The sequence below is a fragment of the Corvus moneduloides genome, chromosome 16, assembly GCF_009650955.1.
Source record: "Corvus moneduloides isolate bCorMon1 chromosome 16, bCorMon1.pri, whole genome shotgun sequence".
Lineage (NCBI taxonomy): Eukaryota > Metazoa > Chordata > Aves > Passeriformes > Corvidae > Corvus > Corvus moneduloides.
Window position 1 is genome coordinate 5,791,400 of NC_045491.1, and position 22,684 is coordinate 5,814,083.

The 22,684-nt window shown below is 44.1% G+C and overlaps 3 protein-coding genes across 11 annotated transcripts in view; 1 reads left to right on the plus strand and 2 right to left on the minus strand.

The window, feature by feature from the left end:
- MAD1L1 (mitotic arrest deficient 1 like 1) overlaps positions 1-13,994 on the minus strand; it is a 348,979-nt gene extending 334,985 nt beyond the window's left edge. Inside the window, exons 1-9 of the mRNA XM_032126012.1 lie at positions 13,916-13,994; positions 12,652-12,805; positions 11,246-11,386; positions 9,323-9,502; positions 7,946-8,070; positions 7,193-7,274; positions 5,927-6,057; positions 4,660-4,774; positions 4,066-4,127 (exon numbers count right to left, since the gene is read on the minus strand). Of these exons, the coding sequence (XP_031981903.1) occupies positions 4,066-4,127; positions 4,660-4,774; positions 5,927-6,057; positions 7,193-7,274; positions 7,946-8,070; positions 9,323-9,502; positions 11,246-11,386; positions 12,652-12,801 (986 nt within the window). The 5' untranslated portion in view covers positions 12,802-12,805; positions 13,916-13,994. The remainder of the gene's footprint in view (positions 1-4,065; positions 4,128-4,659; positions 4,775-5,926; positions 6,058-7,192; positions 7,275-7,945; positions 8,071-9,322; positions 9,503-11,245; positions 11,387-12,651; positions 12,806-13,915) is intronic.
- A 791-nt stretch (positions 13,995-14,785) lies between these two features.
- MRM2 (mitochondrial rRNA methyltransferase 2) lies at positions 14,786-17,184 on the minus strand. Of its 4 annotated transcripts, none has more exons than XM_032125722.1 (3): positions 17,121-17,184; positions 16,159-16,424; positions 14,786-15,446 (listed from the first exon to the last, which is right to left on the minus strand). In XM_032125722.1, exons 1-3 carry the CDS (start codon positions 17,156-17,158, stop codon positions 15,022-15,024), a joined length of 729 nt encoding a protein of 242 aa, XP_031981613.1. In that variant the 5' UTR covers positions 17,159-17,184; the 3' UTR covers positions 14,786-15,021. The 4 variants fall into 4 exon arrangements, with proteins under 4 accessions (XP_031981613.1, XP_031981612.1, XP_031981614.1 ...); XM_032125721.1 differs by having other exon boundaries at positions 16,153-16,424; XM_032125723.1 differs by lacking the exon at positions 17,121-17,184 and adding an exon at positions 17,021-17,094 and having other exon boundaries at positions 16,153-16,424.
- Positions 17,185-17,208: 24 nt separating this feature from the next.
- Positions 17,209-22,317, plus strand: NUDT1 (nudix hydrolase 1). 6 transcript variants are annotated; one of them, XM_032125729.1, is made up of 4 exons: positions 17,209-17,270; positions 18,069-18,225; positions 21,530-21,675; positions 21,887-22,317. In XM_032125729.1, the coding sequence occupies exons 2-4, from the start codon at positions 18,074-18,076 to the stop codon at positions 22,057-22,059; spliced, it is 471 nt and encodes a 156-aa protein (XP_031981620.1). In that variant the 5' UTR covers positions 17,209-17,270; positions 18,069-18,073; the 3' UTR covers positions 22,060-22,317. The 6 variants fall into 6 exon arrangements, with proteins under 6 accessions (XP_031981620.1, XP_031981622.1, XP_031981619.1 ...); XM_032125731.1 differs by having other exon boundaries at positions 17,234-17,270; positions 18,088-18,225; XM_032125728.1 differs by having other exon boundaries at positions 17,244-17,333.
- Positions 22,318-22,684: the final 367 nt, after the last annotated feature.

Sequence of the window (22,684 nt, forward strand, 5' to 3'; positions counted from 1 at the left end):
TTTTCCCCCCACATAAACACCAAGCCTGAGCTGACAACAGAAAACAGTGCTCCAAAAAAGAAATTCTAACTTAAATAGGCCATGATCAATATATTTGATCACCAATATAAAATAATTCTGCTGTGTGTACAAAGATCTTTGAGCCCAGCAGGTGAATTTGTAAAAACTTTATACTCATTACTTCCATTAAAAAAACCACCAAGCAAAATAACAAACAAAAACAAACCCTGTATTATACTTTACTATTTATTATCTCAAAAAAGAAAAAAAGGTTGGACTAAAACTCCTCTGAAGCTGTTGTTTGTGGCCCACCTGGCAGTGTTCACCCAATCGTATAACTCTTCAGCCAAACTTTGACCTTTCAAAACCTGCAATCTTCTGCCACTTACGGAATAACACAAAGACAAATTTAGCAATAAACCTTGTCAGCTGCTATCAATGGCTATCGGTACCTTCAGTATCTGAATTACTGCCTCAGCTTTAACAAACACCTGATGCACATCTTTTTGCATCACTCAGTACTCCAGGGTATATCTATTTATGGAGAGCAAATCACTTGCCTAATTCATTAGAGGACAAAAACAATATCAACCAAACACAGACAAACAGCAGCAAAACAGGCTTATTTAGATTAATAGCTCACAGAACAAGGACCTTCATTTTTTATTTGGGCATCTCCTACAGCTGTGGAAGGGAAAGTCAGAACAATAACAGTGCTGCTCTGAGAATGCAGTTCTACAGCTTGGGGTGGGGAGAAAAGAATCACTCTGTGAAGAACTCCTATTAAACAAGACAAAATGAAGAAGACATGGCATAAACATGAAGTTTACAAAGTCAGTTAGAAAAACACTGTTTCATATTCCATTAGAGAAATCTGCACAAACCATTTTCCTAGCAAGTTACAGCCCTGAGTACTGGGCAAGGAGACGATGACTGCATGAAGGCAGCATTAAAGAGGGTTTAGAAGTTCTGCCGGCAGGAATTACGAGTTTTCCTGGGAGCAGCTGTCCCTTCCCAAGGCTGATGGATGCACACCGGGCTGAACCCCAGGCTGGAGCGATCCCGCTCCTCCCGCTGCAGGACAACGGGCGCCATCTCGTGGCAGTTCTGTGCTTTGGCACCCCAACAAAGCCGCCGCTGTCACCCAAAATCTCCCCCAAGTATTCTTCTGTTAAAATATATTAACTGTTTAATGGCAGTCGAGGAACTGCCTGGAAAATATCTCTAAGCTAAAAGTCCAGTGCTGAAAATACAACCGAGTGTGTCATGATTAACATGGTTTGTCAGTGAAGATGGTCAACAACTCAATCACTCAAATACTGGGTTTTGAAGAAATACAAACTACATCAGCACATCCTGGAGAGAAGGAGTACAAGAAGCTTGTTTTCTCAACACAGCCCTTTCCTAATAACAGTCCTAAAAAAGCCGTGTATAAATATCCTTCTATAGGACAGTGCACTCCAAAATAAATAAGATTTTCTACTCACAGAGCAAGAATTTTAACATTTTGTGCTTTTTTCCTTTTCCAGCTGAAACCAACTCTACAGCAGAAATACCAAACCAGAGCAACACATGGCAAATGTATGAAAACCCCTGGCAGCATAACAGTAACACACAAAAAAGACCTACATCCACAATAAAAATCAGAGCCAACTATACTGCAAAGTAGGCAGTAAGAAGTCAAGAAATCCAAAGGACATAAAGTTGAACACAAGAAAGATGACACAGATTTATAATGTGTACACATGAACCATATATAACACATATGATGAGTCCTGTTTTATTATCTGGCTACTGTGCAGCACAGGGATGTTTTGCTATAGAGCTACAGCTGTCTTTATTTCCACTGTTTATGAAAGAGAAAAAAGCCCAGGAGCTTACAAGTGGAATCCAGAACTAGGAAACACAAGATTAGCCAGAGTCAACTGTTAATGAACTTGTCTTCCCCCCACAAGGTGAAGCATTATAAACACTCTTCCATTGTCACCAAAAAGAGACCAGTACTAAAAACAGTAGGATTACCACTACACTCCTGAAAGCTGCACCTCCTTCCCAAGTATTATTACATAAAATTACACTGCAAGGGCTGATCGTAAGCCAATCTGACAAAAAGCCTGCTGGGAGCAGGCAATCAGTGAACAGAAACCACTGAGAGCAGACACTGAACAAGCCCTGTGGAAGTGCTGGAGGAAATGAAAAATCATCCTCTCCTAAAACACCACATACTGCATGCACTTCCCTTACATCCTCTGTAGCAATGAAGAACCTGATAAGAAAAGATGAGAAATCCTAATTTATTCCCTTTTCCCTTTCTTATCTAGTTATTAGCAAACAGAACATTGCTCTGGCTCTTTGGGACAATCAGCCAACTTGTTCCTGTTTCTTTTCTGCTATGAGATGGGCAATTAACTCTTCTCAAACTTTCACCAACAGCATTCTCCAGGATCCAACCAGGACAATGATCTCTCATCATCTTCATCATCCTGATCAAAAATTAATGTAATTCATACTGTAAGAAGTCTGAGCAAGAAAAAAAAAGAACAATGGGGGGGGGAGGAGGGGGAAGGGAAAATCATCCAGTCCCACTTGCCTCAATTGCATGAAAAGATGATCTTTCTCAAAAGCAATTTCCCTTTCTGTAGGAGAAGGTGCCATTAATAGCACTAAACAATATGGCCCAATCACAAAACTAGCACTTCACAGTGAATATTCTGATTTTAAATGAAGGAGTTATTAGACTTCAACAGGCAGAATCACTTGGTTCCATTTCTCTCCCACTGTGAAATTACCTCGTTAAACCTTTAACAGCTTGAGGTAAGTAGAAAGCTTTTACTCCAAAAGGTTTTGCAAAAAGGATTCCTACAATTTCTGTCCATACCTTACCACAGAAGACTTAGCATAATTCCATCTTCATCTAAATGCATGGATCCTCAACAGATGCAGGAGAGAACCTCAAGCATGCTACCTACTGGCATGCCTCTGGAAAAGGTTCATTATCCTCATTAAACAGAAAACACTGAGAAAAATAAGGGGGCTTCCCCAAGTTGGAACACAAGTATCTTTTACATGAAACAGTGATGTCTCCAAATCATATGTACATATCCAAACATTCCTGCTTCCAAACAATCCCAGCAGTGTGCAGACACAGCTCTGTGGCTGGGTATGTGGAATGAAAGGAATGAAGAAACAACTGGCAAGATGAGGTTCTGCAGTACATGTTTCAGCTTTGACCCAGTGTGAAAGGTGATCAGTGCTCGTATCAAACAGTTACTTACAAAGAAGCATCTCCTTTTCAGTGTAATAACATTGTAAGTACTTAGAGAAAATAAAGCAATGTTAAAACATGGCACACAAAAGATTCATATATACAGAACACCTTCTGCAGCAGAAGAAAATGATCAGAAATTGCACTATTTCCAGCTCCTTTTTATACCACAAACACAGGGGCCTTAAAAAATCTGGTTCACTGCTCCAGATGTCAGGAGGAGCTGTCAAATACCAGCATACAGACCAGCTGGTGTTACAAAACACAACTGGGGGGTGGGTTTGACAAAGTAACTAAAATAACACCATTTCTTCAGCTGCTTTTAGGGAAGGAAAGTCACAACATGATCTAGAAGCTCGTTTTGATGACCATATTTCAAAGGAAATATGTTACAACAGTTTGCCACAAGTAGCACACATTCTCTTCTCCGGACATCTAAAATGCTTAGAAATTCACTTACTAAGCAAGCAGAATCCCTAACCAAAAAAAAAAAAAAAAAACAAAAATAGGGAGCTATACACAAGAAGCTGAAACAAGAAGTTTCAAGAATTCAAAACTGAACCCTGGCTTTAGAGACACTGGTCAAGCTGATTTGGTGAAAAACATTTGTTAGTTCCCAAAGTTACACATTTTTTAAAGCATCTTCTTTTCTTCTCATATATAATAAAATGTACTAGAAGAGTTTCCACATGAAGAAGGGATAGCAAGAAAGCATGACCAACACACTTAAGAGATCAGTCAGAAGATTTAGAGGAAGGGGTTTAGAAGTCTTACTTCCCTCCAGAGCTGTGAGCACATACCTGATATTTAAGCCAGTGCTCTGGTCCAGTTTCTCCCAGCTTTGTAATTTTCCCAGAAGCTTCTACAGTAAAGATTAAAAGTAGAGTTAGGCACAGACAAACGTTCTGACAGCTCACTTTCCAGAGTTTTCTCACAATCTTCCATTCAAAGTCAGTGTCATTCCTTCTCCTCCTGTGGATTTCCTGACCTTATCCAGCACTTTCAGTTTGTCATTGTCCAGCCCTGGGTATCAAAGTTCTTACCACACACCTCTTTGACACCACCACGTCTGGACAGAGCTTGATGCCAAAAAAAGCCTTTCCAGCAAAAGAAAGGTAAAAGAGAAACATCAAGGCTAAAATAGACACTATGATGAGATTATTCTTTACACAAAATCTCCAGCTGAACAGTAGATATCCTTTTGCCTTTTACACCTTCCTTGCCATAACTCCCCTCATGCTGACTTTCCAGTTTGGGAATGCCTGGTTCGAGCCCATTAATTAAAAGAGCTATCGGATCTTAAGTAGCACAATACAGGAAGAGCCTAAAAGCCAGGACAGGCAATAAAGGAAACTCCTGTTCTGCTCATCCACCAGATGTTCCCAGCTCCTCACCTCATTTTCCAATTCCACAGTCACTAGCTGTGCTTGGACTTTCTCATAGCGTTCCAGTTTTCTTTGGAGACCTTCCACTTCCTCTTTAAGCAAACCATTGTTTTCTTTCATTTCCCTGGGGTGAAGAGACAGACAATTACTAAAAATTCATGCAACTCAATTCCCCTTCACAAACTTCCAGATATACAGGAATCCCAAAGGAACCATGACATTGAACATTCAACTGATTCGATTCTATAACCTTCACTGCAAAGCCACTGCTACAAAAAAAAAAAAAAAAAAGTTTTATTGAAATTTTTTTTTTTCTACTTTAAGTACCATCCTAATTATGTCCAAACAAGCTGAAGCTTTGTGTCTGCTTTACTATTTGTCAAAACAGGGGTAACAAAAGACTCCAAACTCTGCTGTTCTGTCTGGCTGGAACACAGCAAGCAGTACAGACCCGGGCTTTGGAGCACTGCTTGGTTTTACTTCAATAGAGGTGTACAAGGTGAGATAAAACTGTACAAAAACAAATGACCTTTAATCTGTGCATATATTTCTGTGCACAAAAAACAAGCATGAGAAAAAATTCCAAGATAAACAATTTAAAATTATAATTAAATAATTACAAGACCAAAATCTAGGAAAATAACTTAATTTTAGAAAAAAAAAGTCTGGCAAGATGACTCATTGTAATAATTTTTTTTAAACAAACAACAACAGAGAACAACAAAGAAAGAGCTTTAAGGCAAGTTCTTTCACATTACATTGAATTTAACTTTCCAAATTGATTGCCACTTTGGAAATTCAGAAAGCCTACTCTACCAAGGGCTGTATAAGACTGCTTCAGAAATTTAAACAAAACATTTTCTAAACACTATTCTGGAACAAAAGGCCTTTAAAATAGTGGTAACAAAAGCTAAGCAAAACCAGTTATTAAAGAAACATTCAGCTGCCTCTTTTCCCTGCAGGAAATTACTTCCTCAAGCTGTATGGAGTTTATCACTACCTTTAAACACTGAATTTTCTTCTAACAAACCGAATCACCACCCAGAACAATCAATGCATATTCTGAGGCTCTTGTGTTCAAGATTCCTCAGACCTTGTCACATCCTCCCATCTAGTAACCACCTCGACACTACTCAATTCATATGTAATACTTTAACTTGCTTCTGAACTTTCCCATGTGGAAACCCTAAAGAGGAACGTGAAAGTGCAGATAGTGCAGCTGTAGCAGGTACAGAAGAACACAAAATAACCCTCAACAAGTGAACCCTTTTATCACCTGAAGTAGACGTTTTCCTCCCTGAGCTGGCGCAATTCACGCTCCATTTTTGGGAAACGAGCCAGTTCTGCCTTCATGTTCTTGACAATTATAGCATCGTGTTCCTGCTGGGACAACTTCTGCTCCAGATCCTGGAAAACATGGGATGAGAACAGGACAGCAATGAGAAAGTTGAAATTTGTAAGAGCTATTTCTGCACTGTACTTTTTAAGCTCAAATCAAGGACTTGAATGAAGTTGGAAGGGAACTCAGGAGGTCATGTGGTCCAATCCATGCTCAAAGCAGGGATGGCTCTTGTTGCACTTGTCATACCTGGGCTGGCCTCTTCTCTACACCTGCTTACCCCAAGTTCACAACAAAAAAACCTCAGTTCCTCATTAAAATGATCTCTTCTATCAACTGAACCAAATCTGTGATTTTCCTGTCCTCTATCCCTCCATCAATGAAGAGGGGAGAGGCATTTGAATGGCCTGCAAGCATTAGATACAGAAAGAAACACAAATCTGCATTTTAACATTATAGTATATGTTGGGGCTTTTTTTCCCCTAAAAAACCAAATTATTTAGGGCTGTGTTGTAGACATATCCTGTTTTCCATCCTTTCATTTCAACGGAGAAAGTCTCCTCTTGCTGGCAATCAGGCTGGTTTTACAGCAAGGCAATGCCACTGTCAGCACTGCTCAAACCAAACTCTCCACGTCTACCTCTGCCAGGAAGACAAGACAAAGAAAAAACATACACTCCCACCAGCCTATATGCTCATTTGGAAGAACATAAAGCATCTCTACTCACATTTAAGTTAGTGTGGTTTTGAAAGCTTTACAAGTAATTGCACCTCCTCAACACAACTGCAGAGGAAGGATTTTCTGGGAAGCAGGAAATAACTGTAGCTGCTGGGCTCATCACATACCATTTGAAACAAGATCACTCTAGAAGCAGCCTTTTGCAGAGCAGATTTGTGCTGTGGCACAAGACCAAAAAGAGCATTCCTCCAGAGCACTGCATAAGGATATAAATCACCTTTCTATAGAGAAAGCATGGTTTGTTTTCAATCAATTGATACAACAAAGGCAAAGTGTCACGTTACAGCTAATTGTAGATAGCCTGGTCCACCCAAGCTCAACTCTTGCTAGCAACCAACTCAGGTACTTATATGACAAACTAACCTTTCACTTCTGCAACAGCCAATTTTTTAAAAAGCAGCATTCTGTTCCTCCACTGAAGGAATTAAAGTCTAAAGCTTTACATAGGTCACAAAGTTTCTTACCTTAATCTTCTGTTCATATTCTGCCAGTAAGGACTGGCTTGCTTGCAGTGTCTGGATTTGCTGACTTGCCTCTTGCCATTTCCTGTTAGATGAAGACACAAGAGGCACTTGAGCACCCAGAAATCAGGTACCAGAAACAACCAGAAGCTCCTGACAGAGTCAAACAGCACTAATAACGTTAGTCTTATATAACATTCTCTTTCAGTTTCACAGTCATATCATCTCCCTCTAATTTAAAGACAAAAATATCCCTTCATTTTAATAAAAAGATGTAGATTGAGAAAAATACAAAAATCAAGCCACTTTAACTCTGAAGACAACAACTATACAGAGTAAACAAAACTTCACAACTTTGAAATTGAAGAGTTGAAGTTAGCAAGCAAGGAAAAGCATACTCATAACTTTCAATTACCCCTCCACTATGATTTAAGGTTTGATATTTTTGTTCTGTTCAGCCCATAAAGTTCAGATCAGCCTTTCCCACCCACACGCCTTCTGTTAACTCTCCAACAGGAACAAGAAACAACACTGAGATTTAAAGCTCAAGTTTGTGGGGTATTTTCCTCAAGGTACAATTGAAGTTGCACCTCAGAGTTGGTTTCAAACAACAGTTACAACCTGCACACCCAGATCAAAGAACCCCTTTGAAGAGCAGAAATCAAACGCTGCTTAAAGTTTTCTGAGTGATGACAGCTGCACAAGACTGAAGTTCTGTTGCCTTTTTCTCCCTACAGTCATTCATCCCTTGCTTACTTTTTTTCAGCATCCAGATGCTCCATCAGTTCCTGCTTCTGAGAGTCTTGGCTTGTCATCTGCATCTCTTGGTTCATTATATTCCATTGCAGCTCTGATATTTTCCCTTTTAATACAGTGATTGTCTGAATTAATGGGGAAAAAAAAAAGCATAAACACACAAGGCTGTGACTCTTCAAGCTGGATATTACGGATGGTGATAGAAACAATTTCCAACTGAAAAGTACTAACACACTCTTAGAAACAATCCCATACTCTTGCAAACCATCAGACCTGCAAACCTACCTCAAACAAAGGCAAGAGAAAATAATTTTTCACTTTCATTTGCAATCCAAATTGTCATTTACATTATCTCTTAAATGGGTGACCTCAAACTGGAATGAAAAATATCGAACTTTAAAGTTAGATGATTCTTTTTCTAAATATTTTAGCTCTAAAGAAAAGCTCACAGGTTTGTTTCCAATAGCTATTACTGAGCTCCCTGTAACAGAAAAAAAAGAGAAATATCTCAAAACATTACAGATGTAGGGTGTCTTCTAGACAGAGAGACAGGTAGGGTTCTCATCTTGATACTGATGGAAAGGGAAATAAAAGAACACAGACACAGAACTGCAGCACACATCTTTTGGGTGGGTTTAGTTTCTCTTATGTACCATCACTGTCTCCCTGGTTTTAATCACTGATAATTGGAACATTAAATCTGATTAACTGCTTTATCACATAGCTACATTTCCAGTAACACCTAGGCAGGAGCAGGGCTTAAGCACTTAGTGGTTGCTGATCCACAACTGGTGCGGGAAACCAAATTAAACAGAAAAGTTACAAATTATATAGCTGAACTTAACTATAATGATATCTGAGAAGACAGAGGGTTGAGAAGCAACCCTCATTCGGTCTGGGCATCCAAATAAACTGAAACTGTTACCCAAGCATTCATTCTGCAGTAGAATGCACTGGCACTTAAGACACTTCAGGAAGACACACTTTGTTCATAACGCTGGTCTCATCCACTCTACTGTTCTCCCTACTTCCATGAACACTTTCCCATATTATCTCCTCCATCACTGTCCCTTTCTTCACACTTCTGAACCCAGATGCTCTATGTTGCCTCACACTTTTTTTCTCCTTCTCCATATCAGCTTGTCTAAAAAAATCTCTTCTCCTTCTGACCTGCTCACTTGTGTCTCAGCTTGGTTTGGCTCTGCACTTTGACAGAAAAGACACACAACACCAGGGTTTATTCATTTCCAGGTGATGAACATGGTGTTCCAGTTATTTTGTTTGAGGGCTTTTTTAATCAAAAAGGGCATTTTCAAGTCATAAGAACTGCAAAGTCACCTGAAGCTATAGATGGGTTAAAAATTACTCTGTTCTTACTTCATTAGCTTCGGCTAATTTGCTCTCTTTCTCTTGCAGCTTTTCACTCATTGTCTCCATGCTCTTCTTGTAAGATTTGTTCATTTCCATTTGTTCTTTCAGTTTATTTTCAGCCTCTGTTTCCCTTTCCTGGTACTGCTTTATGCGTGTGAGCAGCTCCTGGTTACGGTCAGCTTCTCGCTTGCCAAGGGAAAAAACACAAAGAGACATAAGAAGAAAGCAGCAGAAAGGTGAAGCCATTTTTCCTTCTTCTGTCTTCATCCCTCATTACCACGGTCACCAATGGTAATTGCTTCACCATGAAGCAAAGTTACTCAGACCACAGCTTTAACCTAGCAAGGACAAAAATCTGATGAGCAGCAACTCAATGGAATTACCCAGGGAAATGGAGCTGGAAAATTAAGAGACCAAATCTCCCAAATCTCTTACACTAAGACATGACTATAAGAATACAGACTTCACAGACTCCACTGCACACTCTCCAGCAGATCAAAGATGAAAACATTCCATCTCCAATGTAAAGCTGACCCATGCACAGCAAATTCACTTTCAGAAACTCAGATCTCAACAGTTGGGTTAATAAGACAAACTTCCCTCTGCAACTTCTGGAAATCATGCCATTTAAAAGAAAATATTATCAACTAATACAGTAAATACTTTTGCAGTCTGACAACCTTTCATATACCATTTCAGTTTATTCCTACCACAAATTGATTAATACTTATTGAAAAAATGCATAGTAAATTGCTTTGCTAATCAAAGCAACTCGAGACATGGATTTGCATAGCAAGCAAGGATTATGCAAAGCAATGTGAGGTTCCTAAAACCTTTATCTGCATGACTTGGAAAAACACAGAATCTGAGCAGGGTAATTACCACAGTGCTGGATTAATGCTGCTCCCTTTTTTTGTACCAGTATTTCAAGAGTTTCTGTGACTGACTCAGCTATATTCCAGTTTGAACTCTTCCTGGCTTAATCCCACATCACCTGACTTCAGAGGAAGGAGGAATTTAGTCACTGACTCCCTATTTCACAACCACACACTAAATCTGTCACCCAGCATCCTCACAAAATACAACAAAACATACTCATCACTTTTTACAGATTTCTTTTTCGATAATCACACACATATAAGGCTTTTATTATGCTACAAAAGACACTGATCTACAGCTTATTTCAGTAACATCATTAAGCAAACATATGTGGGCAGAAAAGCAGAACACAATAAAAGCTGTTAGTCCCTGAGTGAGGCTCACTGTTTTATCAGTGCAGGCTCTCTTGCGTGACACCGCATGGCTGGCACTGCTGCCATTCCAATTAATTACAATCACACAAACTAAATGCTTGCAATTGTGCCAGCAGAAGTTTAAACTCTTATAGGAGAAAAATAACTAAATACTTCGGGGAGAAACAAATAACAAATCCCTTTTGTTATTGCTACCCATGACAATTTCAGTGCTAAACTAACAGAGCCCAGTGATCAGATCATCAGTCTGTCAACCTAACGAGGCTTCAAGTTCACACTCCAGTGTGCATTAGCAGGTTAGTGCAGTGCACAGAGAGGGTTAGTGCAGAACGGAGCAGTTCTGCAGACCTGTTGGTGCTGGCAACTTGACACCCACACCTGCAATAAATGCAAACACAGTAAATGTATTCCAGATTCATTGAAGTCCTGCTCTGAAGACAGTGTCCATTAGCAACTGGAGAACACCAGGCTTGCTCCTGGAGCACACCTTTCAGTTTAGTTTCACTCCAAAAAAGAGTAACTATACACATTCTGAGACAGTCCACTGCAAACCAAAGCACAGCACATGAGAAGTGGAGAGCACATCCCTGAACCAAACAAAAACACCACTGTAAATGCTCCCATGTGTTCTGGCTTAGGCCAATGATGCCAAGCCATGTGCAGACATCCCCCTCACCTCATAGTTCCTGGCATTGGCATTAGCTGCCTTCTCCAGCTCGATGCGAGCTCGTTTGTGGCTCAGCTCCATCTGCATCTTCTCCCGTTCCACCTGCAGCAGCTGGGATTTGGAGTGGATCTGCCCAGCTTGCTCTTCCAGCTGGCCAGTTCATGTGTGAAAAAGGACATTGCACACCATTAACAGCACAGCAATACCATCATGCCTCCCACCCTGTACTGCTCAGCTGACATTAACCTGCCATTTTAAAAACTATCACCAAATTTGTGGTACTTCTCACACCAGCTGCAGATGGGGAAACCAAGAGTTCAACGTCATGCTCAGAAACCCACATCAAACCAAGGTGAATTAGAAAGAAAGTAATTCCAGGTTCTTAAGTTGAAATTCCTTGATCAGTCTCTATATGTAGTCTGAAAAAATCTACTTCTCTATCTAAGAAGTTAATTATGAACTCCCCAAGCCTCATAAAAGAGCAGCTAGCCAAGAAGCACAGATCATGCTCCCAATAAAATGTAACTGCTGAACAAAATAACAGGTTTTTCTACAACCTGTACAGCATCACACTTCATTTTTTCATTCAAATTATCTGAGAGAACAGACAATACTAACAGAATTCCTCAGGTCCTGGTGATGTACATCCAACACGCAGTTAATGGAAATTTAACCAGAGAGAGCCTCCTCCAACTACTGCTGCCACCAGAGATGTAGCACAGACAGAAAATGCTTAAATTTTTGTCAACATTCCAAATGCAAAGTAGATTATTAAAAAAAAAAGGCTTATTTTGTACCTAGAGGCTGAAATATAAATTATATTAAGATACAGAATAGAGAAACTTCATTCCAGCCTAATAAACAGTCCCTGGGATCTAAGATGTCAATTTACTTTATGCTTTATGAGACTGAAGCAACAGGAAAAAAAAGTAAATAACCCAGGTGGATAAAACAGAAGTGGATAAGAAAGCACAGCTGGTTTGCATATCAAAGCCACAGCACAATCCAGGCAAAGAAGCCTCTAAATCCTGAAAAAAGGTAACAAAGTGTCTTACTAGAAAAATGTTAAGATATAAAGCTCCTTTGTTCAGCAACATGAAAACAACTTATGATTTAATTTCCTGACCTGGTTCACAGATATAACTAGCGGGGAATAAATTCAAAGGACCTTTCTTAAACTTTTACAAAACAAAAATACATCTGTTTGACACTGAAAAAAAAAATTAAATACATTCTGGAAAAGATTCTGGAATGCTGACAGCAGGCTTCCTTTATTGAGTTTGTGTCAATTTCAGAACGTCAATTTCAGAAACAATGGTCAGATGCAACTGAAATTCTCAACTCCTGGAATCCAAAGGAGCACACGATCACACTGAAGTGGTACTCCAGGAATCACCAAGATGAGGACTCCTCACCTGCATCCTCTGCTGGTACTGCATCTGTAAGGAGCTTTGAGATGATCCTGGTGTAGCCAGCCCAGATATCCCCTCCATACGCTGTGAAATGAAGTTGTTGAGGGATCTCAGGGTGGAGAAGACAGTGGTATTATTTTCCAAGTCCTCCATGGCTCTGGAAATGGACAGAAAATTATGAGCAAAACATTCAGAGCAAGCTGCTCTGCTAAAGAGGGATCCATCACTGCCCTGAGGAAACACTGAACACAAGATCTCCCAGTTTACAGGGTAAAATCAATCTGCAAATCACTGCTGGGATCCACAGAAAACATGACCCCACTCAGGCTGAAGTCGTGAGTCTCTGAAATGAGAAAAAGATGCAAGGCAGCCTTTTCTTCTTTGACCAAACCAAACTCATTGTTCTTCCTTCTAACTTTTGAAGCTGATGGCAGCACAATTAACTCCAGAACAGCAGCAAATCCTTCCTGCTACACAATTTATTTCTGGTTTCCCAGAAGCACTTTGCACTCTAGTTTCCAGCAAGAAGTCGTCCCAAGTCCACTGATCACTTGTATAAGTAAAACTGTATCTCATTATTCATATTAAAGTTTTTGCAACTCTTCCTTCAAATTCAGAAGTGTATTAACTAAAAGGCCAAAGATAAATCAAGCCTGGAGCTCAGAAAAGCCTGCAAAGTTTCCCAGGAGATTTCAGGAAGCCTTAAGTGAGTCCCTCCAGTGACTGCACACTCCATAAATCCCCAGAAACACCGATAAAGGTTCAAGACCAGGTAAGGGAGTCACAACATCTACCACAAACAGAGGCTTGGGGCTATCTTCGGGCTCCTGCATTCTCGGGGTTACACAGCAGCTACTGTTTGGATTTACAGCACGAGGAGGAGCAGCGCAGAAGCAACAGATCTGCCAAAACATAAACTGAGCACTGGAGTACCCACTGCACCTGCCAACAGGTAGCTCCAGCAAGCCCGCTCTCAAACCTACTAACAACTAAGACGACACGCAGGTGTGTGACCCGGTTCGGAAAACCCCGCGGCCAAGGCTCCCTCGGGGCACCGAACACCGACAGCGGCCGCGGCGGGCACGGGGCAGCTCCGGCACCGCGGGGTTCACCCGCACGATTCCCCCGGGGGGAGACCGGTGTGCGACAGGCGCGGCCGCAGCCCTGCCGCCCTCCCTCTCCCCTCGTCCTTCCCCCCTCCCTCATCCCTCATCCCTCATCCCTCATCCCTCATCCCTCATCCCTCATCCCTCCCTCGCCCGCTCACCCGCCACGGCGCGCGCGCCCCGCTTGGATCTCCCTCCTCGCCCCGGCCACGGGATCTCGCGGGAACTCCGCGCCCGCCTCTCGCGAGAACGGCGGCGCCGGCAACCCGTAACGACGGGATTACGAGCGCAGCACTCCGCGCGCTACCGTAATGCCCCGACAAGGCGCTACGGTGCTCCCGGCTCAGCTCGGCCTGCTCCCCAAAAACGGCCTCCTGCTCCGGCAGGAATCTGTAAGCCGCCCCAAATGAGCTGTTTATGATGAGACAGGCCTGGGAGTCTTACAAACAGCCTCTCGTATTATTCATGCCACAGTCAGCCTGATAGAAGTGCTATTTCATGTAAAAGTTGTCACTTTCAGATAAGGCAGCGGCTGAATTTTTTTGTGCAAACAGATTTCCGGCAATTCAGTCATTCTCCCTAGCTGGATTTCAGGAACATCTTGTCTTTTCACCTGAAATATGAGAAATACCACTGGTCACACCTAAAACATGACTGAAGACACTGGGGAGATGATGTGCATGGCAATGACCCAGTGCTGCTGCCACTGAGTGGATTTATGAGTGCCAGGAAGCAGCAATTCCTAAATATAACCTGTGTCTGTAGGAAAGGCAGCAGAGCCACGGGGCTGAACGTTCCCGAGTCAGCCGTGCCTCTCACATGGCTCTGCTACACATCCCACATGAGGATGCACATCCTGATGTGCACAGAAACACCTTCTATTTTTACATGTGCTAATAAATTGCGCCAGCTTCTAAAAGGCACGGAATTGGCTCAAACTCCCCTTGCTGTTCCCTCACATTCTGACAATCACCTTTATGGTCAGTCTCATGTATGACAGCATTAATAGTGCAACAATTTTCAAGCACACATTAAAAACACATATAATCGGCGTTTTATTTTCATTTCCACTACTCCAGCCCCAGAGGTTGCCTTTTGGACTATTCCTCTCCATTCCCAACCATTTCGTCCACAGGTATTTAAAAAGCCTGATCGACTTCAAGAAGAGTAGCAAATTTTCCCAGGGTCTTAACGGTGGGATTTTTCTTTAAACACCCACTAAATTCAGATTTCCAATCAATGTCTGAGAATCTGCAGTTCTTAACTTTCATTTCCCCCTGTACAGCCTTGCCAAGTAATAAGATTCCGCAGAGTCCTTCCGGCTGGCCTGAGGCTTTATAGTTCTCACATCCCAGAACTGTCCCTTCAGTCTGTTTTGCAGAAGACGGGCCTCAGATCCATCCCAGAATTTACAGAGCATCGTTCCTTTCGGCTTTAAAATGCTTTGGCATATATTCAGAAGGCCTAAACACAGACTGATCAGCTTCTGATGATCCAGTTCTTTAATGCCTGTCGCGTTGGGTGCCATGTCACTCAGGATGACATCTGCCTTCCCTAAGGGAAGCAGGCTCTGGATCGTCCTCAGTGCGCTGGGGTCTGCGATGTCAGTCTCCGACAGGAAAACCGCTCCTTCCAGAGGAGAAATCCGCAGGAGGTCAACGCCAAGCACGAAGCCGGTGGGGACCGCAGGATCTGCAAGGATGAATGACACAGGGAACACTCAGGGTGGCTGCAAAAACCTGCACCTGCATGAGCTCTGTGCCAGTCAATAAACAAAACCCATCACCTGCCACAGCTGCCTTCTCGTCCCCTGGCAGTTTGCTGGGTGCATCTGCGTGGAGGGTTTGCCATAATCTCATCCGTTCAAGACATGAAAACTCAGCTAGTCTGGATAAGCAAGGGGGATTTTTTCTTGGTTTTCTGCTGCTCTTTCAAGGCTGACAGTCCAGAAATCCTGGGCAATGGTGCAGATTATAGCACCTTATCTTGTAAATATTAATGGCTTCACCCACGTAAACCATGCACAGTGGTTGCTTCGACTTTTCAAGAAGGGAAATAATATTCCAGATAAGCCAAGGTAATTGCTGGAGGTCACACCTTTTTCAGTAGTAGATGAAGGGATCTTCCCCATAACAGCTAATCAGAATACTAGCACCACATGGCATGTTTTATTTCATAAACACAATTTCTCCAGACCATAAGATTTACTAGGCTCACCCCTTAATGTTTTTATCAGTGACTCTGGCACTTGCCAGTACCCATGTTCTCTCCCCATACTGTTACCATCATACTATTTCCTAGATTTCATAGTATTTAGATTCCATAGTATTTCACAGATCTCTCACACACTTCACGAGCAGTATCATCCCCATCTTGCCTGCCAAAAAACTGCACTTACCAGTACCTAAAGCATTGACCCTCTCTACAGCAACCTGGCTCCAAGCACCAGGTGCTGCTCCACAGTCGAGAACAGAAAGTCCTGGACGAAGAACACAGAGCTTGTTATCAATTTCCAGCAACTTGAAGGCACTTCGGCAACGGTAATGCTGCTGCTTCGACGCCTTGACAAAGGGATCCTTCAAGTGCCGCTCCAACCACCTCTGCTCAGTTCCAGTTTTCCTCAGAAACCTCACCGTGGTGTGCAGGCATCTGCTCATCCAATGCCAACAGCTGCCGGGAAGAGAGGCGAGTCAACCAGTTAGTACTTAACCACTCTGTATTTCGAAAGTCTCTATAATAATTAGTTCCAGCCACTACAGGCAGCCCGGGGAGGGTGTGGAGTCTCCCTGGCTGAAGACATTCGAAACATAGCTGGACACGTTCCTCTGTCACCTGCTCCAAGTGATCCTGCCTTGGCAGGGAGGTTGGGCTAGATGGTCTCCAGAGGTCCCTTCCAGCCCAAACCATTCTGATTCCAAAGAGAAGCCTCCAAATTTGAGATTTTTGGCACCGTTACTTATCAGGTCCAACCTCAACAGCAGCGTCAGGTTTTGGATGAGGCCTCACGTGTCACCCTGAGCTAAGGCGGAAAAGAGACCCCCCACTCCAGCTTCTGCTCTGGTGTTTTAAGGACACGACATGGCAGAGTGATCCCAGTACGGTCCCGTGCTGCCTCAGCGGGGCTGGCGGCCTCCGTGAGCCCCTCGGAGGAACGGGGAGATGCCCGAGCTCCTGCAGGCTCCAAGCAGAGCAACCAAACAGCCACGGCCCGGGCCAGGGCACAACGGCCGCACGGCATTTCCAGCAACCGCAAACCCCAAACGCACATTAACCCATTCCCGAAGAAAACTCCAGGCACCGGCACTAACGACACCCTCCCATCCCCCGGGTGGGCGCCGCGATCGTCTCAGCAGCCCCGCCACGCACCTGCCCGCGGCAATGGCAGCTCGGCCCGAGCCCGCCATGGCCGCCTCAGCCCGCCCCGCCACGCCTCCCCTCACGGCGGCCGCGGGCGGGGCGGCGGCGGCGCGGGAAGAGCCGGGATGGGCCGCGGCTGAGGGGGACACTGAGAAAGCCGTGAGTGTGGGGCTGAGGAGCGCGGGGACAGCGACAGGGGCGCGGGGTGACACCGAGAGAGCCGTGAGTGTGGGGCTGAGGAGCGCGGGGACAGCGACAGGGGCGCAGGGTGACACTGAGAAAGCCGTGAGTGTGGGGCTGAGGAGCGCGGGGACAGCGACAGGGGCGCGGGGTGACACCGAGAGAGCCGTGAGTGTGGGGCTGAGGAGTGCGGGGACAGCGACGGGGGCACAGGGGGGTGAGGGATTTGGGATGGGCATCGCATTTTTGGGGAAGGGGCGCTGCGAGTCAAAAGATTCGGGGAGGGGATGCTGAGGGCGATAAGGGATTTAGGGAGGGAGTTTAGGAGGAACAAGGATTTGGGGAGAGGGATAAGAGGTTTGGGGAGGAGTTTCTGGGGGCTCGAAGATTCGGGGAGGAGGTGTTGAGGGTGGTCGAAGAATCTGGGGGGGGGCAAGGATTTGCGGAGGGGATCAAAGATTTGAGGAAGAGGTGCTGGGAGTCAGGGATTCTGGGAGAGGGTGTTAAGGGTGGTCAGGATTCGGGGAGGGGGTTTTGGGGGGAACAAAGATTTGGGACGGGGGGATCAAACTTTGGGAGGGGAGTGCTGAAGTAGCAGGAAAGCAATGATCAGTGGGAGCGTTAGAGAAGTAGGTATTGGGAGAGGCACTGGGAGACCGAGGCTTTAGGGTCTGGGCATTGGAGAGGGGTGCTGGGTGCTTCGGGGGTGAGGGGCTCTGTGCACCCCCCGGATCTCCTCTGAGGGGTGCCGGGGTGCCCGCCTCGTCCCTCACCCAGGAGCCATGTACACGTCCAGACTCTTCACCCTCGTCCTGGTGGTGCAGCCGTCCCGTGTCCTCCTGGGCATGAAGAAGCGCGGGTTCGGCGCCGGGCTGTGGAACGGCTTCGGGGGGAAGGTACAGCCCGGGGAGAGCATCGAGGAAGCTGCCCGCAGGTGAGGGATGGGCCGGCACCCCGGGGACAGGTATGGGGGCACGGGTGAAGGTGTTGGACCATCGGCAGTGGGCTGCAGGTGGAGGTACCACGGTCATCCGGTCAGTGACACCCGCGTGTTACCCACCACTGCAGTCAGGAGCCACCTGCTCCACAGGTGATGAGGGATCATGCACATGTACATGCATCTTTAACTGCCATCCAATCTGTGAGCAGCTGGAACTTCCTGTGTCCTCCCTCCCATCTCCCGGACTCTGATCTAAACTGAATCTGTGAGTGGTGGGTGGAGGTTCTTGCACTCTTCAGAGAGGTGCAGGGTTTAATTTTGGCTATGTAGCAGACCTACAGCTAATTTAAATAATAAGCCAAATTGCTTATTGTTTAAATTTTGAAGCTGTTGAACAGATGCCACCTTCCAGTAGCATTTTTAGTACTGCATGAAAACATAGCCACAAAATAGCAGGAATTCTTAGGGGGCCCTTATAAAAAGCCCTGTAGAAATTTATTATTTGATTGTATGGTGACATTTTTAAGTGCTAATGCTGAGTCGGGGAATTGAATTTCATCAGTAAAAAGGCACAGTGTAATTTTTGAAACCTTTGGTATCGATTTCTTGTAGTTCTTTCATCTGTCTGGTCATTAAAACAAAGTAACAGATCACAGCTAAATTGCTAAACTCCTCTAAAAATTAGGTACCTTGTTCTTTACATGAGTGTTGCTGTTACAAAGCCACACTTTGCCATGTCCTCGGTTTCTGATACGTGCCCAAAACTGCCCTTGCACCTGCAGGAAGATCGATGATGGTGTGCTCAGCTGGTACCCAACAGCCTCTGCCCTCAACAGCCTCCACAGCTGTGCCAGCACAACCACCCGGGCTCTGTGGTGAGCTGGGCCCGGGGACAGAAGGGTTTCTGTGCAGGTGTGCTATTACCGATGGCCTGGTTCCTACGGTATATCACCGTGTCCTGCAGCCATAGGGAGGAGGAGGAGAGAAAATCCAGCAGGCAGGAATTGTGCAGCAAGATTTATTCATTTAATTACTTTACAAACTCTTTTATAGACTTTTTTTCTTCATAGTCTAATTGGACAAAGGACCAGCCACCCCTTGGGGGTGATTGGCTAAAATCCTAAAACATCCATTGTCAAAATATTTTTCTACTATACCATAAACAAGACTTTTCAAGGTTGCAGGTGGCTTGGTTGTTTACTGAACTCTGCTACCTCTTCTGTGAGAGAGAAAAGTCTCTCACGGACTTAGAAAATAGTAAGAAAATCCTCTCTAGCAGCATTTTTGTACCTACAGTGTGCTCCCACCAGCACATGGCCTTAATGTACCTGACACTTCATCATGGCTTTTCGTATAATTTGTCATCTCTGAGTGGAGGGAGGGACTTAAGTTTTGTCACTTAACACTTGCTAGGCTTACACTGCCACTGACTGTGGGGTAAATCTAATGGTTTCATGTAGCATTGGATTTCCTGGGTGTGTGTTCACCTGTGCTGGCCCCGAGTTTGACACCAGAACTTCTGTTCACACAAGACATCAAGTGCTAAAATTTTCATCAATCCCAAAGCAATGTGCCACAGCACAGCCAGCACCTGCTGCTGGGGACTGTCCCCATCCCTTCACCTGCAGTTTACTCCAGAATGACACAACCAGTTCCTGCTGAGGTCAGCTGGGCAGGAAGCTGTCCCCAGAGCCAGGACCAGCTGGACATACTGGCCACCTTTCTGGCTGGAGCACCGCTGGTGCAGTGCTGCCTCAGGGCACAGCTCTCCTGCAGGAAGCATCACACAGTCCAAATCAAACTTCCCTTGTACCACCTCTGCTCTGCCCTGGGAGCTGAGGTATGAGGCTGTGGTTCCACATCACTCTGTCTCAGCTGGGTTGGCAGAGGCAGCAGGTGTGAAGTGTCCTCTCAGCACAGGTAGTTAAATATTAAGCCAAAACATGAACAAAAGTTCCCAGTACCAGTAAGGTTTCCATCCTCTGCTGGGTACAGCACATTCCCACGAGCACCTGGGCAGCTCCTCAGTGGCACATCTTGTAAGGGGAGCATTTAGTGAATGAGTTATTTCTAATTTGCCACCTGTAATGTTTCCACTTGCTACACATAGAGCCAAGCAGCTGATGGATAAATTGCCTGGTGAACTGTAGCAGTGTTGTGCTTTGTTGTTCAATTATCAGTGCCTGTAAAAGGAAGCTTTTAGAGTCATTGCTGGAAAACTGCCTCTATTTTAGACATAGATAGCTTCTCAGAAAATAAAATTAGCCAAGATATTAAGTTGAATTATAATTTTGAAAGATGGGATCCATGAAATCAATGCCAAAGAAAGCTGGAGCCTTAAAATCATTTCCATTACACTTTAAAATTGTTGTTACTGCCAAATAGGCAACTGCATTAATTATTAACTTTAACTAAAGACGTTTCAGAGTATTCGTTATTTTTGTACATTACAAAAACCATGACTGACTTCAAGCTGTGCTGCTTCTGTTAGAGGGAGGTAAAATAAAAAAAACCCCTGAGCATGGAGCATGAAGAGAGGTAATAATGAATGTGCTTCAAGTAGCTGTGCGTGGTGGTATGTGGAAAAGAGCTGGCACAGCTCTCCAAGTGCTCTTAAAAGTCTTGCATTCTGGCCTCTTGTTATGCTCAATGTACTTCCAAGGAGCGGAAAGGCAAAGTTTGCACAATTGCTTTGTGTTTTTTACACTGCATTTGAATGGGAACCGGAATTCTCAACGTTCTGTGTCCAAGTGGTGTTATGGAGTGTGTAATTTAAGTAAGCCTCAGTTTGCCTCAGAAGTAGCTGAATGTGTAGCAAGTGTAGATGTTCTTTCTGGTGTTCATGACCTGCTTCCCCACAATTGTAAGATTTAGCTTGAAGTTGGCAAAGCCTTGTTCCTGTCTAAATGAAGTGTATCTTGGAGTTCTGAAGCCACACCTAGCTACAGTAATATTGCTTCATATACCCACTTCTCGCTCACCTCAGAAAAGATCTGCATATTGCAAGGACTGTAAATTATACTAAATTATCAGTTTTCCTGAATCTTCCCTTTCCAACCTAGACTGTTTTCCTACTAGGCTCAGGAACCTGAAATAACACACAATCCCATCTGACCTGGCTCCCCTTTGGTGTAGTAGACTCGTGGCTTGGTGCAGGTCAGAACCCTGCTTTGTTGTACAGGTGCAGCTTTCACCTTTGGTGTGCTGGAAGGGTTTTGAATGTGTGCGTAAAGCTAATGACTGCATTTTTGTTCTCCCACTGCTCACTTTCATGGAAAGAAGTCTTTTTCTTGTGCAGGGAGCTCTTGGAGGAGAGTGGACTGACTGTGGACACCTTGCAGAAGATGGGGCAGATCACATTTGAATTTGTAGGCAACTCTGAGCTCATGGATGTTCACATTTTCCGGGCAGATCACTTTCATGGAGAGCCAACAGAAAGTGAGGGTAAGTGGCTGGTGGGGGGGAAGGAAGGATGTGCATGCTCTTCTGAGACAGCATTGCTCTTATGAAATGGAGAACTATTCATGCTAAAATGCCTCCCAGAAGGAAGGCTGGGCTGTAGGGGGAAGCTGCTTGTTGACCAATATTACAGTGTAGGCAGCAAAAATCCATGCGGAAGTCCCACGTGCAAAGTTCTTTTGTTTTCTGCCACCAGAAATGCGGCCCCAGTGGTTTCAGCTGGACGAGGTGCCATTCCATCACATGTGGCCGGATGACAGCTATTGGTTTCCCCTGGTGCTTCAGAGAAAGTTGTTTCGTGGCTATTTTAAGTTCCAGGGACAAGACACCATCCTGGAGCACAGCCTGAAAGAAGTGGAGGAAGTTTAAGAAAGCAGAAGCATTCAGCCCATGTGCTACTGCCCACATTGGGCTACAGCACCCTGAGTATGACTTATGAGGGTCTCCTTGCTCAGCTCTCCAGGAAAGGAGACGTATTTTCCAGGTCAGTGGGAAGTAAGGAGATTAAGGGGGTTTCTTAAAGCAGAAATAAAAGTAACAAGATTTTCCATGCTGTGAAGTCCCTGGCTGTGGTAGGCTTGAGTGATTATGTGATTGCAACTATTAAAAATTTAAGTGTTAACCCTTTTTAGTGGCTTAAGCTTTTCCTTCATGGGTGGAAATTTTTTTTTTATTATTATTATTATTAAAAATATTTTTTCAGTAAAGCATGTGTTGTTCTGTTGTAATGGTGCTGTAAAAGTCTTTTCAAAAGTTCAGACCAGAGATTCCTTCAGGATTCTCCAGCTGAACGCAGTGTGAGGTTGCAGGAATTAAGAAAACACAAGTCAGAGGAAGATGTACAGCCCTGGCTCAGCCCAGCTTTCACTGTTGCAGCTCCTGCTGTGAAGTCAAATTATTTGAGCATTTCAGGTAAAAATATGCTGCACAAATTCAACTTTCAGCAAGTCCCTGTTGCAAAGCACCATCCCCTAGGGCTGCACACTCTCTTCCA